Source organism: Psammomys obesus, unplaced genomic scaffold (assembly GCF_907164565.1).
Source record: "Psammomys obesus unplaced genomic scaffold, mPsaObe1.curated_primary_1811, whole genome shotgun sequence".
Taxonomy (NCBI): Eukaryota; Metazoa; Chordata; class Mammalia; order Rodentia; family Muridae; genus Psammomys; species Psammomys obesus.
The window spans coordinates 4,130,366-4,144,338 of record NW_026596125.1 but is presented as its reverse complement, the minus strand read 5'-3'; the positions used below and the strand labels follow the sequence as shown (position 1 = coordinate 4,144,338).

At 47.1% G+C, this 13,973-nt stretch overlaps 2 protein-coding genes and 1 long non-coding RNA gene across 5 annotated transcripts in view; 2 read left to right on the top strand and 1 right to left on the bottom strand.

The window, feature by feature from the left end:
• The window catches only part of Pkd2l1 (polycystin 2 like 1, transient receptor potential cation channel), a 29,720-nt gene extending 25,286 nt beyond the window's left edge, over positions 1 to 4,434 (top strand). Inside the window, exons 10-15 of the mRNA XM_055591711.1 lie at positions 965 to 1,063; positions 1,268 to 1,389; positions 2,540 to 2,666; positions 3,261 to 3,379; positions 3,805 to 3,928; positions 4,207 to 4,434. Of these exons, the coding sequence (XP_055447686.1) occupies positions 965 to 1,063; positions 1,268 to 1,389; positions 2,540 to 2,666; positions 3,261 to 3,379; positions 3,805 to 3,928; positions 4,207 to 4,293 (678 nt within the window). The 3' untranslated portion in view covers positions 4,294 to 4,434. The remainder of the gene's footprint in view (positions 1 to 964; positions 1,064 to 1,267; positions 1,390 to 2,539; positions 2,667 to 3,260; positions 3,380 to 3,804; positions 3,929 to 4,206) is intronic.
• LOC129665156 (uncharacterized) lies at positions 1,898 to 5,145 on the bottom strand. 2 transcript variants are annotated; one of them, XR_008718341.1, is made up of 4 exons: positions 5,072 to 5,145; positions 3,765 to 3,991; positions 3,037 to 3,149; positions 1,898 to 2,651 (listed from the first exon to the last, which is right to left on the bottom strand). It is a non-coding gene; the product is annotated as an uncharacterized LOC129665156 (long non-coding RNA). The 2 variants fall into 2 exon arrangements; XR_008718340.1 differs by having other exon boundaries at positions 1,899 to 2,651; positions 3,765 to 4,018.
• Positions 5,146 to 6,561: 1,416 nt separating this feature from the next.
• Positions 6,562 to 13,445, top strand: Bloc1s2 (biogenesis of lysosomal organelles complex 1 subunit 2). Of its 2 annotated transcripts, none has more exons than XM_055591724.1 (5): positions 6,562 to 6,638; positions 6,955 to 7,071; positions 8,929 to 9,048; positions 9,693 to 9,797; positions 12,136 to 13,445. In XM_055591724.1, exons 1-5 carry the CDS (start codon positions 6,584 to 6,586, stop codon positions 12,165 to 12,167), a joined length of 429 nt encoding a protein of 142 aa, XP_055447699.1. In that variant the 5' UTR covers positions 6,562 to 6,583; the 3' UTR covers positions 12,168 to 13,445. The 2 variants fall into 2 exon arrangements, with proteins under 2 accessions (XP_055447699.1, XP_055447700.1); XM_055591725.1 differs by lacking the exon at positions 6,562 to 6,638 and adding an exon at positions 6,678 to 6,738.
• Positions 13,446 to 13,973: the final 528 nt, after the last annotated feature.

Genomic DNA, 13,973 nt, shown 5'->3' with positions numbered 1-13,973 from the left:
TGTGTGTGTGTGTGTGTGTGTGTGTGTGTGTGTGTGTGTGTGTGTGTTGTTTGCATGTATGGTGCCTGCAGAGGTCAGAAAAGGCAGTTGGATCCCCCCAGGTCTTGAGTTACAGAAGGTTGTGAGCTGTGGTGTGGGTGCTGGGAACTGAACTCTGGCCATTTGCAAGAGCAACAAGTGCTCTTAAGCACCAAGCCATCTCTCCATACGCCCAAGTCGATTTTTATTAACATTAACAGAATGTGTCCTTGTTTGATTAACTGAAGGAGACACAGGCCTGGAACTGGGACTGATGATGAAGGAGAGAGTACATTTGTACTTTCACACTGAAAAAATGATGCCTTCAGTGATCAGTGGGCCCTTTTACAGGGGAGGTCCCTGCCACATACTGGGATGTGTTTGTTGGTTTGGTTGGTTTTTTGTTTGTTTGTTTTTTTCGAGACAGGGTTTCTCTGTGTAGCCTTGGCTGCCCTGGAACTCACTCTGTAAACCAGGCTGGCTTCAAACTCACAGAGAACTGCCTGCCTCTGCCTCCTGAGTGCTGGGCTTAAAGATGTGAGCCATCACTGCCTGGCTTGCTGGGATATCTTGATGTTAACTGCAGCATCCAAGAATTGAGGAACTTCAGGTTGGTGAGGGAACATGGCCTGTTCTTAACAGAAACGTGCCAAATGCAGACTTTCAGGCTCGTGAGAGGCAGGTGGGTAGGCTTGGGTGCTGAGGCTGGGAGTGCATGTGGGGGACTTAGGGGAAGAGGAGGATTTGAAGGTGAAAACCTGGGTCACAGACGGGCATGGTGGTCCACACCTTTAGTCTCAGCAGGGGAGGCAGACACAGGTAGATCTCTGTGAGTTCAAGGCCAGCCTGGCCTATATAGCAAGTTCTAGGACAGCCAGGATGGAAAGATCCTGCCTCAAAAAACAAAAACAACCCCAAAAGCTTGTGTCTCTACTTTATCTGTTAGAACATGTTCCTGGCCATCATCAATGACACATACTCAGAGGTCAAGGAGGAGCTGGCTGGCCAGAAGGACGAGTTGCAGCTTTCTGACCTCCTAAAACAGGTCAGTCTCTTCGAGCGGCATATCTATGTCTGGACTTGGTTCCAAGGAGCTGTGCCATGGCAGGCTGTTCTTGACGGGGGCAGGCACCTGCGCCCTTGAATGCCTTTGACCTGTAGCTGGGGGCTTGGGATCTTTAGGTGAAGGTGGGGACCAATGGTGCTGAGGACCCTGTGGGAACTTCTATCTGATTCCTCTCCCTTTCAGAGCTACAACAAGACCCTACAAAGGCTGCGCCTGAGGAAGGAACGGGTTTCAGATGTGCAGAAGGTCCTGAAGGGTGGGGAGCCAGAGATCCAGTTTGAAGATTTCGCCAACACCTTAAGGGAGTGAGCAAATGGAGACCCAACCTTCTTTGAAATTGGTCTAAAAATTTGTGACCCTCAGCTATGCATCCTTTGCTGACTAGCTTTGGTCTACGGGCCTGTGATCTTGACTTAGGGGCTCCTGACCTTCAGAATTGTGACCTTGCTTTACAGATCTCTGACCATAGTCTATACATATTCTGGGCCTTGTTGAACAACTCTTACACCTAATATATTGTCCTATTCTTACATATACCCCACATATATACCATCTGTGGGCTAGCCATGAGTAGGGGATGATACAATTAAATGAGACAAAAATCTTTGTCTCCTAGGAGCTCAGAGGAACATAATAGGCCAAAACACAGACTAAGCTTAAGAACCGAGTGACTTGAAGAGAGAGAGGCTTAGAATAAAGAGAGTTATCAATCCTTCTTGAGATTAAAGGAAGGCTTCCAGGAAGAGGTGACGACTGAAGAGGGTTTTGGAGAATGCCTAGCTTACACATGGACATCAGAGGAAGGCCAATGATAGTTGAGCATTGTTAGAACGAGTGAATGGGGAGTTATAGGAGGAACTGAGACCATGGCCAAGGCCTTGAACATCACCACTGTATCCAAGAAATAGGGTGCTTAGGAGGGACTTTAAAGCAGGGAATTAAATGCTTTTGGATGTGCATTTTCTATTACATTTTATTATTTTTGAGCTGGGTCTCACTTTAGTACCCCAGTTCACCTTGATTTGATTCTTCCTCTAGCCTCTGCTTCCCAAATAATTAGGAATTATAGACATATTCTGCAACGCTAGGATATTAAACTTGTTTTTTTTTTAATGTTAATTACTTTCATTATAGGGGATGGATTTCAGGAGTAGGGAATGAAAGGGAAGCTAGAATTGTGGGGTGGCAGCTGGTTATTTAGGGGCAAGGAAATGTAATAATTTCTGGATGAGACCCAGAGGTCCTAACAGAGCCAGTAAGAGTCAGGATGTGAAGAAATGAAAGAACTTATTGGGAGTACAATAGTTGGACCCTAAAGATCCTGGCTTTTCCATGTGATCCTCCTCTTCTTCAGAAGTGAAGACTCAGAGATCAAGACTCTAACAAGAGTCTAGTACAAGGGCAGTGGGCTGTATTTGAGTGGTTAAAGTTGCTTCATCCTCTTGCTTTTCTCAGACTGGGGCACGAGGAACATGAGGTCTGTGAGCTCACCACTGCTTTCACCAGGTTTGATCAGGATGGGAATCACATTCTGGATGAGAAGGAGCAGGAACAGATGCGACGAGGTCTGGAAGAGGAGAGGGTGAGCAGGGCTGGTTGGTGGGGAGGAAGTATAAGTACACCCCTCAAATCTCCTCCCTCCGAAGCATACCCAAACCAAGTCCAAGGTGAATGCCCTCCCATGAATGAGCAAGAAAGAACTCTACTGCATATCAAATATTCAGGAGAGCCTTTAATCACCCTCATTCTCAGGCTCCATATCCCAGACCACTCAGCTCAGAAGCTCCGGGTGGTAGGGCTAAAACATTAGAACTTTCTAAAAACTTCCAAGGTGATTCCAGCACACAGCCAAGGTTCAGAACCTTTGCTTTGCAAAAGGAAACGGTTCCCAAGATAATTCCTGGCAATCCTCTATGAGGACCTGTTTCTTGGAGTTTTGAAATTGACCCTACCTTGTGCTCGCTTCGGCAGCACATATACTAAAATTGAAATGAAATTGATCCATCCTGCTTTGCCTGCTCCATCCCCATTCGGTGTAGGTCAGAAGATTCAAGAGCAGTGGTACCTGAGATAGGGAGGAATGGCAGAGAAAAGAAGCCCAAGGCTGGGATGAGCCTATTCACAGCCGAGGCAAAGGCACGGGGCTTTCCAGTCATCCTTTCCCCTTCCCCATCAGGCAGCCCTCAGTGCTGAGATTGAGAACCTAGGCCAGTCCACTGGATACAGCCCACCAGGTGAAGTGGGCACAGAGGCAGACAGCAGAGGAGGCTGGGTTTCTGGAGAAGAATTCTACAGGTATGTGGAGGAGGGATCCAGGAATGGCTGGCTTCGAATCTACTCTTTATTTACTACGTATACAGTGTTCTGCCTGCATGTACACTTGCACGCCAGAAGAGGGCACCAGATCTCATTATAGATGGTTGAGAGCCACCATGTGGGTGTTGGAATTGAACTCAGGACCTCTGGAGGAACAACCAATGCTCTTAACCTCTGAGCCATCTCTCCAGCCCTCAAATCTACTCTTGAGACTCCACAATAACCCAGTTCCCTTTCCTAGTCCAGGGGGAGTTTCTGTTCCCCTGAGATTCTCCCTACAAGGCTGGGCCTCACCATCCTCATACCCAAGCAGGCAAACATCATTGTACTGTCTCGAGTACAATAGCCCTGCGCATGCCCAGACCTCATTCCTGCTTCCTTGGTCTCTCTCAAATCCCACGCAGGCTCACAAGGAGAGTGCTGCAGCTGGAGAGTATCCTGGAAGGGGTCGTGTCCCAGGTTGATGCTGTGGGCTCAAAGCTGAAGATGCTGGAGAGGAAGGAGGAACTGAACCTCATCCCAAAAATGGTGAGTTTCCTTCACTTGGGTCCTCTGAGTTCTTTACAGCTGGAATCCATCTGATTTTCCACTCTGTTAGGGAGGACATTCTAGAAAGACCTGGGGAATGATGCTCATGGTGATTGTATGTCAGTGGAGGTGGGGGTGGAGGCAGGCCCCAAAGTTGCTTAAGTCAGCCTATAGATCACCTTGACCTTTTAGGAAGGTTTTTGTCTTAGTTTCTTTGAGTTGCTATAATAAACTATCAAAGGTTAGGTTGCCTATAAACGGAAATGTATTTTTCACAGTTTGGGAGGCTGGGAAGACTAAGATCGCGCCTCCTAGCAGACTCAGGATGTGGTGAAAGCCAGCTTCTTGCTTCATGGACCACCTGATTCTTGATGTGTGCTCCTGTGGTGGCAGGAAAGGGGGCACTAAGCCCCTCTATAAGGGCTCTACCCGCAAGACCTCACCACCCACCAAGGGCCTCACTTCCTAATACTGTCATAGTGGAGATTAGCCTGTCAGCATCAGACTGTGGGGAGACACAAACATTAGTCTGTGGCAATCTAGGTTTTCCGTAATTAGATTCGGAGAAAAATAAATTACTCCTTCAAACAAGTTATGTGTTTTCCTTCCAGCAGGAGGCGCCAACTGTTTGGAAGGACCTGTATAACCAGTCTTAAAGGTCACTCCAGCCCTCTTGAGAGTGCATGGGGGGGGGGCAAGAGAATGGAAAGGGGATCCGAGAGAACCAGACAGCAAGTTCCTCTCTCTATGACTTCCCAGAAGCCTCTTCTCCATATGCCCCCACCCCATCCCCACCCCCTTCTAGGGCATTGTGTCTCATGATAGCTGCTGTGGAGTCCCACCCTGTACCTAGCCTTTTGAGCCAATGTTTTTGTGTGTAGCTGGGCAGCATCCTTAGGCTTGTCCCTCGGGGTTTCTGTATGTAGCCACACAGCCCTGAAAAGTAGCACTTCCTACCTGGCTTCTCACTTCCTGTGCATTTACTTCTGCCGCAGTGACTATCATCAATAACAAACAAGAAAAAGAAAGAGACGGCAGTGACTGTCCTGAGCAGCTCAGATAGACACGATTGGCCAAAAGGTAGAAGCCCAAAGAGTAGGCAATGGAAATGTCTTCCTACATTCCAGTAACCCTTACTCTTACCCTGTGTGCGTCTTACACACACCCATCGGCAGGCATGGGTGTGTGGAGGGGAATCTTCTATTCCTCCATGAAGTTTCCCTGTAAGAAAGAAAAGGAAGCCTTAGAGGAAAGTGGCCTCCTGTGTGGTGAGATTCCAACAGAGGAGTTAAGAGTTCCTCCAAAGGGAAGTCAAGGAAGGCTCCTCTGGAGGAGCCTGCTTTCTGAATCAACCAAGAGATTTTAACAGGATTCGTTGATCTTTGGACTGATATGTGGTGGTCTCTCATAGGACAGAGTGGGCTTCCAAGGTGAATTTCAATAAAGCTCTTTAGAAAACCGGGTCTTTCATTTACTTCTGGGGTTATAGAGGGAAGACGGAGGATGGAGATGTAAGACATCTGTGGGCACTTTCCGGAAGGCACAGAGTGACAGCCACGCCAATGTCAAGAAGCTTGTTGTCCCAGGAGTCTTGAACTAAGAAGCGCCGCCTCACAGGAACGCTTGAGATAGCAGCTACCATGATTATTCCATAGAAAAGAGTGGAGACAAGCCCCTAGGGAGAACCAGTCCCCACAAAGGAGATAGTCAGGTTAGGAAAGCTTAGGGGTAGGGGCAGCCACATGGTGTGTGTGTGTGTGTGTGTGTGTGTGTGTGTGTGTGTGTGCGTGTGCGCGCAGACACACACACATGCACAAGTGGCTGGAGGATAAATAATAATAATAATAATAATAATAATAATAATAATAATAATAATAAAGTCTCTTACAAGATCAAAATTCAAGATTTTGGATGCTCATGAGCTTGCATCCTGAACACTCAACTTTCCCCCTCTTTGGTGACCTTCATTACACCCCCACACTGAACCTTCCCTTGCTCCCCAGTACATTTTTCTCATTCTTCATCCCCGTCACTCTCACCTGTTCTCACATTCCCCTTAAGTATTCCATAAACCTAAGTGACTTGTGCAGCAACTACGTACAGCCAAGATAATCTGTCAACAACGATGGACGCTTCCCTCAAGAAAGATCCTTTCAATTAAACGGCATTAGGGGCTAGCTTGCAGTGCAAGAAACCTGAATCAGCATTGACATTAGTCCAATTCCAACGGGATGGGGAAAGGAGAACATTCGGGATCAGGAATCAAGGCAGAAAACTTGCGGGAGACGACTTGCAAAGCAGGGATTCCCTGAGCGATTCTTTGGTGAGCAAAACCTGTCAGGCTGCTGGTGTCTGTGGAGGAGGTCACCTATCTCCAATAACTTCAGCTGACAAGTTCTGGGTCCATTCTGGGGTCTCCATTCTAGTACCAGCCAAGTGCCAGTTCTAGAGTTATAGTTGCAGGCATGAACCAGACATTGTGATTCTCAGCAACGGGCTGATTCGCAATAGCGTGCTTTAGCTTCAGTATGGGCTTCACCTTCACACTTGAGGCTTGACGAGCTAAGCGAGGGGGCCGCGAGCCAGCAGCGGGGCGGGGCACTCGCGGTGCGCACGCGCAGACGCCCCAGAACCGGAAGCCGCGCTGGGCCGGGCATGGCGGCGGCTGCGGAGGGCGTCCCTGCGACGCGACGCGAGGAGCCGCCTCGAGGTAGTACCCCGCGTGGATGGGGGTGAGACGGCTGTTGGGGGTCGGGTCCGGATGCGGGAGCGGCTGCCCCGGTGTGCCGCGTCGGGGCACTGAGACGAAGGTCTGGCCGCTGAGCAAGGGAGCGGAGTTGGTGCTTCGGGTGGGCGAGTGCCAAGTGGGGGGCGGGGGGCTGGAGATGCTGGCAGGTGGGGAGCGGAGGCGGCGCGACGGCGGCAGCACGGGTCGGAAGGGACGTGGGAAAAGGCCGCCCTGGCTGGGTTAGCCCTGGGCCCAGGTCACTTCCTCACCCCTCACCCGCCCACCCCGCCTTGGCCAGATGATGCTGCGGTGGAGACAGCTGAGGAAGCAAAGGAGCCCGCCGAAGCGGACATCAATGAGCTCTGCCGGGACATGTTCTCCAAAATGGCCACATACTTGACTGGGGAGCTGACAGGTGAGACGCCGTCCCGGCTGCTCCCGGGGGCGCAAGTCGCTTTTGGCTCCGCGGAAACCTGAGAGGTGCTTTTTTAGCAGCCTCTGTCAGTGGTTGAACAGGAGGGAAAGAGCCCCGTTTTTTATCCTATTTTAAGCTCACCAGCTGCTTTAAAAACATAGATCTGCAGGCCTCTTGTAGTAACGATGCTTAACAAGGACTCTACACTCTTAGTCAAAAAGTGCCTCTCTGGGGGAGGTGCATTTTAGGCACAGTTGTGAAGGACATGGAAAAGGGGGAAAACGATACAATTAGTTAAGGAGCTGGAATAAGCAAGCGATTAATTAGACCAGAAGGTTAGTCTGAAGATCGCTGACCCACCTTTGGGACACGGTTAGATTTTAGTTCGGTGTGCCCGCACCTGTGTCTGAGGTGGAGTCTGGGCCATCTGGACTGTCATGAGAATTTACATTGTGGCAGGGCGTGGTGTGGCAGGGCACGCACGTTTCATCCCAGCACTCCGGGAGGTAGAGGCAGGGGGATGTCTGTGAAACGGAGAGTATGGGTGTGAGCACATTACAGAAGCAGACCTATAGGGTTTGTTGAAGAGCGTATTAGGTAGCCTAACATACTTGTGAGGTTTTCACTGTGGGTAAGGACCACCAACCAAAATAGAGAAGCTGAAGAGAGGAACCACGTTTGTGTGGGAAACTGTTTCAGTTTTGGCTTGGCTGTAAGCTGTTACTGAGACGCTCAGGTGTGTCCTGTGAGTCCCGAGCTCAGGCTGATCTTTGCAGAGGAGGCACGGGCATCATGTGGTGTGGGTGGAGGCTATGCAGAATGAGATTGTAGGGCTTACAGTCGGACCTCTTCTGGGCCCACACTGACATCTCAGGAAATGGAGCAGCGCATTTTCCAAGTGATTGCTTTGCCTGGTGAGCCACGTTGGCAGCCCCAAATAATTTATTTTAGATCCTTACTGAAAGTTCCAAAGTTTCTGAGTGATGAGAAAACTCAGTTAAACCAGTGTTATTTCTCCACTGTTGTCATTCTTACTTGTACAAATGCTTTTTGAAAAGAAAAAAAAAATTAAATTACTAATTGGGTGCACATGTGGGCGCATGTGTACTTGGCAGTGTGCTGTGGCTCATGTGTGGAGATTGGAGGACAGCCTTGGGAGTCAGTTCTCTCTTCTCACCATACGGTTCCAGGGATTGATCAATGGGCAAGCATTAGGACCTGAGTTCTGGGGAGGTAGAAGTAGGAGGATTCCAGGAATGGGTTGGCCACTCTAGCTAAATTGGTGCGCTCCAGTGAGAAATCTTGTGTAAAAAAAAAAATAAAATAAAATAAAGTAGAAAAAATACGGTAGGTAGCAATTGAGAAAGAACCATTGACATATATATATATAATTTAATCCAACTTTTGTTGAGTCAGGGTTTCTCTTTGTAGCCCTGTCTATCCTGCAACACATTCTGTAGACCAAACTGGCCTTGAACTCAGAGATACACCTGCCTCTGCCTCTTGAGTGCTGGGATTAAAGGTATGTGCCATCACTGCCTGGCATATATATTTTTTATACTATAGAAGTACCGAGACTATTTTGCCTTTCTTTTCTTAGACATGATTTTACCATTTTCTTTTCTAACCATGAAACAAACTCTTCTAGACCTTGCTTAGTTTAGTTTGCTGCCTCAGTTTCTACTTCAACATTCAGGGTATAGGCTAAGTATGAATGTCACAGATTGAAAGTAGCCTGCTCTTTTGACATTCCATGGGGTTCTCTGTATTCCCTTCCTGAACTCCTTTGACCTGAAATTCTGTATTGCAGTAGCTGCAGACAAATTAAAGGCCACCTATGTTCTGTTCCTTTCAAAGCCACTAGTGAAGACTATAAACTCCTGGAAAACATGAATAAGCTAACAAGCTTGAAGTACCTTGAAATGAAAGATATTGCTATAAACATCAGCAGAAACCTAAAGGACTTAAACCAGAAATGTGAGTGCTAATTTTCATCACGCCACTAAGTACTGCTTGTACTTCATGTTCTTTAGTGCTTAGGGCCAAGGAGAGCCAAGCACAGGGTATCCCTGCCTCCTGGGAGCTCGGGTTTCAGAAAGGGGAATTCCGTTCTGAAGAGGAGCATGCTTTCCTAGAACGGTGATTTCTGCTTCTAAACCTTGCTTTGGTCAGTGCATTTTCCTAGAAGGGACGTGGACAGGTGAGAGTCTGAGTGAGTTGATTTAACAATGAAACCCACAAAGGGCTGCTTCATAAGCCAAAAATATATAAACTGAAAATGTTCCTTTAGAGTGGTCTGGGTTACCTTCCCACTGAAACATGGCACTGGGACACCCTTGATATGGGCATGCCCAAGATGCAGACTCAGTAGCAGAAAGACTCTCAAGAAATAATGCCACTGGGAAGGAAAGGGAAATTCGAAGAGGGGAATGACTTTGGCTGGCTCACCGATGTGCCCCCTAAGGCAGCTGTGTCTTCCCAGAGCATCTGCTCTGCTAGTGACCTTTATGTCAGCCCCCACCCATCATTGCTAGGCATAGCAGGAGGAAGCTGTAGCTTTCTTAGTTTGTGCTTTTTTTCTGTCCTTGCTGACGGATATGGGCCTGCGGTTTGTTTTCCAGATGCTGGGCTGCAGCCGTATCTGGACCAGATCAACATGATTGAAGAGCAGGTGGCAGCTCTCGAGCAGGCAGCCTACAAGTTGGATGCTTATTCAAAAAAACTGGGTAATCATTTCTCTTAGGATTACCTGCACATTTGCTTGTCACGTGTGCACGGTACTTGTAGAAGTCAGAAGGGGCCATCGGATGTCCCTGAATTGGAGTTACAAATAGTCCTGAGCTGCCATGTGGGTGTTGGGAGGTGCTGGGAATGAAACCCAGGTCTTCTGGGAGAGCATCCAGTGCTCTTAACCACTGAGCCATCTCTCCAGCCCTTTTGTTTTGATTTGATGATGAGTATGTAGCTAAGCGTGGTGATGCACATCTGTAAGCCCAGGACTCAGGAAGCTGACGCAGAAGGGTTGTTAACTCATATTCAGGTCAGGTCATACGGTGAACATGTCTTAAAACTAAAAACAAATGAATACAACTTGAGAAATTAAATATGTACTAAATAGCTTTTCTGTACTTACTGATTTATCAAGCACTGTTCTGAATGATTTGCATATACTGTACTCTTTGTTCTCTATGAGGTGATTTTTGTTTTGTTTTTGATACTTTTTTCTTTTCTTTCTTTTTTTTTGAGAAAGGGTTTCTCTGTGTAACCTTGGCTGTCCTCTTTGAGACAGGGTTTCTCTGTGTAGCCTTGGCTGTCCTGGACCAGTCTGTCCTCAAACTCAGGGCTATCTATCTGCCTCTGCCTCTCCCGAGTGCTGGGATTACAGGCATATGCCATCATGCTGGGCTGTTTTTTTGGTTTTTAGAGACAGGGTTTCTCTGTGTAGCCCTGACTACCTGGTACTCACTGTTTAGACCATGCTGGCCTCAAACTCACCGAGATCCACACATCTGCCTTTGTCTCTCAGGCACTGGGTTTAAAGACATTCATCTCCATGCCTGGCAGCTTTTTAAATTTTTTAAAAAAGTTTCTGTTCTCTAGAGAAGGTAAATGTGTTTTAAGAGACAAAGTAACTTGCTGAAGGATACAGAGCTGGTAAAGCACATGGAAAAGCCATGAATCAGCTGTCTGATTACAGCGCCAAGCTCTTCTCTGTGGCTGACCTGCTGAGTTAGTAATGTAGATATGTATGGCTTTAAAGAGTCATTCATTTTTTATTATGTATACAGTGTTCTGCCTGCATGTACACCTGCATTCCAGAAGAGGGCACTGATCTCATCCTAGATGGTTATGAGCCACCATGTGGGTGCTGGGAATTGAACTCAGGACCTTTAGGAAGAGCAGCCAGTGCTCTTAACCTTGGAGCCATCTCTCCAACCCCCTTCTGAACATATTCTTATCCTAGGTAGCTTTTACAGGTTCTTTTATTTTTAGCATTGCTACAGGTTGGCTGTTTCAAAAGAGTGGTTTGTAAGTTGCCATTTAATAGGAGAAGCAATCAACATTCAATTTCAGTCTTTACAATTACATTGAGTACGTCTTAGCTGTGAACCTCACCATTCAGAAGGCATCACAGCCTTTGAGGTTTTGGAAGCCAAGAAAGATTTGGGTGTGGAGGCATATGCCTGTAATCTTTTGGGAAGTGGAGGCAGGAAGATCAGGAGTTCAAGACTAGCCAGCCCAGGCTGTCTGAAAATTTGTCAAAGGAAAAAAAAATCACAGCAATAGGCTTATTTGGTGACATTTTAAATTTCTGTATCTTTAGGCTTTTGTATCTTTCCAAATTGCTTTCTAAAGTGAGAGAGGACATAGAAGGACTGGGGTGCAGTTCGCCTGGTAGACTGCTTCCTTGCCAATCATGAAGTCCTGGGCTGAGGAGCACCAAATCCTATCCACCAGGACACTAGGGATGCCATGTCCCGGGTTCTATACCCAGGGCCAGACAAAGGGCATGGTTGCACATGCCTAGAAGTCTAGCACTCAGGATGTGGAGGTAGCAAAATCAGAAGTTCCAGGTCATCCTTGGCTGCATAGTCTGAAGGCAGCTTGAGATTTGTGAGACCTGTCTAGGCTGGGTGGGTGGAGGGTGGATGTAGGGAGAAAAGAAATGAAACATAACAACAAAAACATTTGCTTGCACTTCTTGAGTGTTCCAGTCTGGTTCCAGAAGGTACCTGGGATTGTTCCTGTAAGGGTGGTTTTCAAAATGTCGTAGGCTCCCAACAGGGTCAGGGCCAGTGGATCCTGCTTCACTCTGTCTGAGCTACGCCCGCGTGTGCTGTTGACAGTTAGAACTTAGTGCTGTGCTTTGGGCTCAGTCAGGGCGTGTATCTGTGTCTTTGAAGTTGTGCAGATCGTGATCTGTATGTGGGCTATGGCGAGGCTGAAGCTGCTGCCTTCTTAAGAGTGTGATAGGTGTTTCTGAACTTGATTGAAAATCTAACTAAAAAGTGTTTTTGTGAGTGCTGGTGTTGAAAGATATAATTCCTGTTCTTCCCCAAACAGAAGCCAAGTACAAGAAGTTGGAGAAGCGATGAGAAATGTGTTCCCGTGGATCAAGTGTTTTTTAACATGGAAGAATGTTTTATAACTAGTAAATCCTGAGGCTGATGAACCATCCCAGCTGCTGGTTAATCCCAAGGCCATCTGACGCTGGATGAACTGGAGGGCTCTGGCTGCTCCCAAGTCTCCTGAGGTGGCATCTCGAAACTCACACTTGGAGCGTCTCACCCTTTACTTGAATGCTTCATCATCTACTCAAGACTGAGACTCTAGAGAGTTCAGGGCTTACTTGGGCTTGCCGGTACAGTCCAGTGAGAGGACCTGCTTTCCCTGGTAGTGGGCAAGTAGCACAGTATTTTCTAAAATGGCTGTTTTGTTTTCTGTTGATGATGGTAATGTATTGCTTACAAGATTCTAAATTAAAAAGGAAAACAAACAAGTGTGTTTTTTTGCAACCTGTTACTATCTATGTGGCAATAATTTGCTTTTCCATAACACTGCAAATAACAGAAACTACCAAAACAATTCCAAGCCAAGTCTTTTTTTTTTAGATTTACTTATTTATTATGTATATAATGTTCTGCCTACATATACACCTGCACAGCAGAAGAGGGCAGCAGATCTCATTATAGATGGTTGTGAGCCACCATGTGGGGGCTGGGAATTGAACTCAGGACCTCTGGAAGAGCAGCCAGTGCTCATACTTCCAAGCCATCTCTCCAGCCCCCCAAGCCAAGTCTTCAAGACTGAGAAGGAGGGAAAGGAGTGTTTTGCTAACTTAGTGTGAGGGGCTCCTTCCACCAGGCCTGGGATGTGCTGTGCAAGTGCCCAACTGGTAGCTGCCTCCCAGCTCTTCCACTCCATTTTGAAGCTAGATCTGTAGGGCAGCAGTTCAACCGGTGGGTTGCACCCTCTTTGGGAGTTGTGTATCAGGTATCCTGCATGTCAGATATTTAAATTATGATTCATAACAGCAAAATTGCAGTTTTAAAGTAGCAGTGAAACAATTTTATGGTTGGCGGGCGTCACCACAACATGAGGAACTGTATTAAAGGGTTGCAGCGTTAAGAAGGCTGAGAGCCATTGCTCTTAGGTATTCAGTAGACTCTAAGTTTGAGACCCTCCTGTTTCAGCCTCCCCTTCAGGTTCAGTTTCTTCTCTCTTTCTACTTGAGTCAGATGTGTGTATGTGTATGACGCCCTGAGATCTGTTCTGTTTTGGAAACGTGGTAGACAAGATGTGTATGTGTGCTTGTGTCTTAGATGTGGAAGGTGGGAGCTAGCATTCATATAATAAAGCAACATAATTTGTAACATCTGTCCTACTTGTATCTGTGGGGTAAGGGGAATTTTGGGGAACCCAGCTGACTAAAGACATCAGATGATAGGGGTTGGATTGGGAAGAAACATAACATGTTCCTACAGTTACATGCTGTTAGCTAGCAAGGTGCCTGATGTTCTCAGTGTCATTCCCAAGTGTGGTAGTTTGAACAAGAATGGCCCGATAGGCTCATGTATTTGAATACTTAGTCAGTAGGGAGTGGCACTATTTAAAAGGATTAAAAGAGTTATGGGGTGTGGCCTTGAAAAAAAATGTGTCACTGGAGGTGGGCTTTGAGGTTTCAAAAGCCCATGCCAAGTTCAGTGTCTCAGGACGTAGCTCTCAGCTACTCCAGCCACATGTGTGCCTGCCTGCTGCCATGCTTCCTGATGATAATGGACTAAACTTCTGAAACTAGAAGCAGGTCCCCAGTTAAGTGCTTTCTTTTATAAGAGTTGCCTTGGTCAGTCTCTTCACAGCAATAGAACTAAGAGAGGTATTTCTCTTTCCACCTGCCCTGG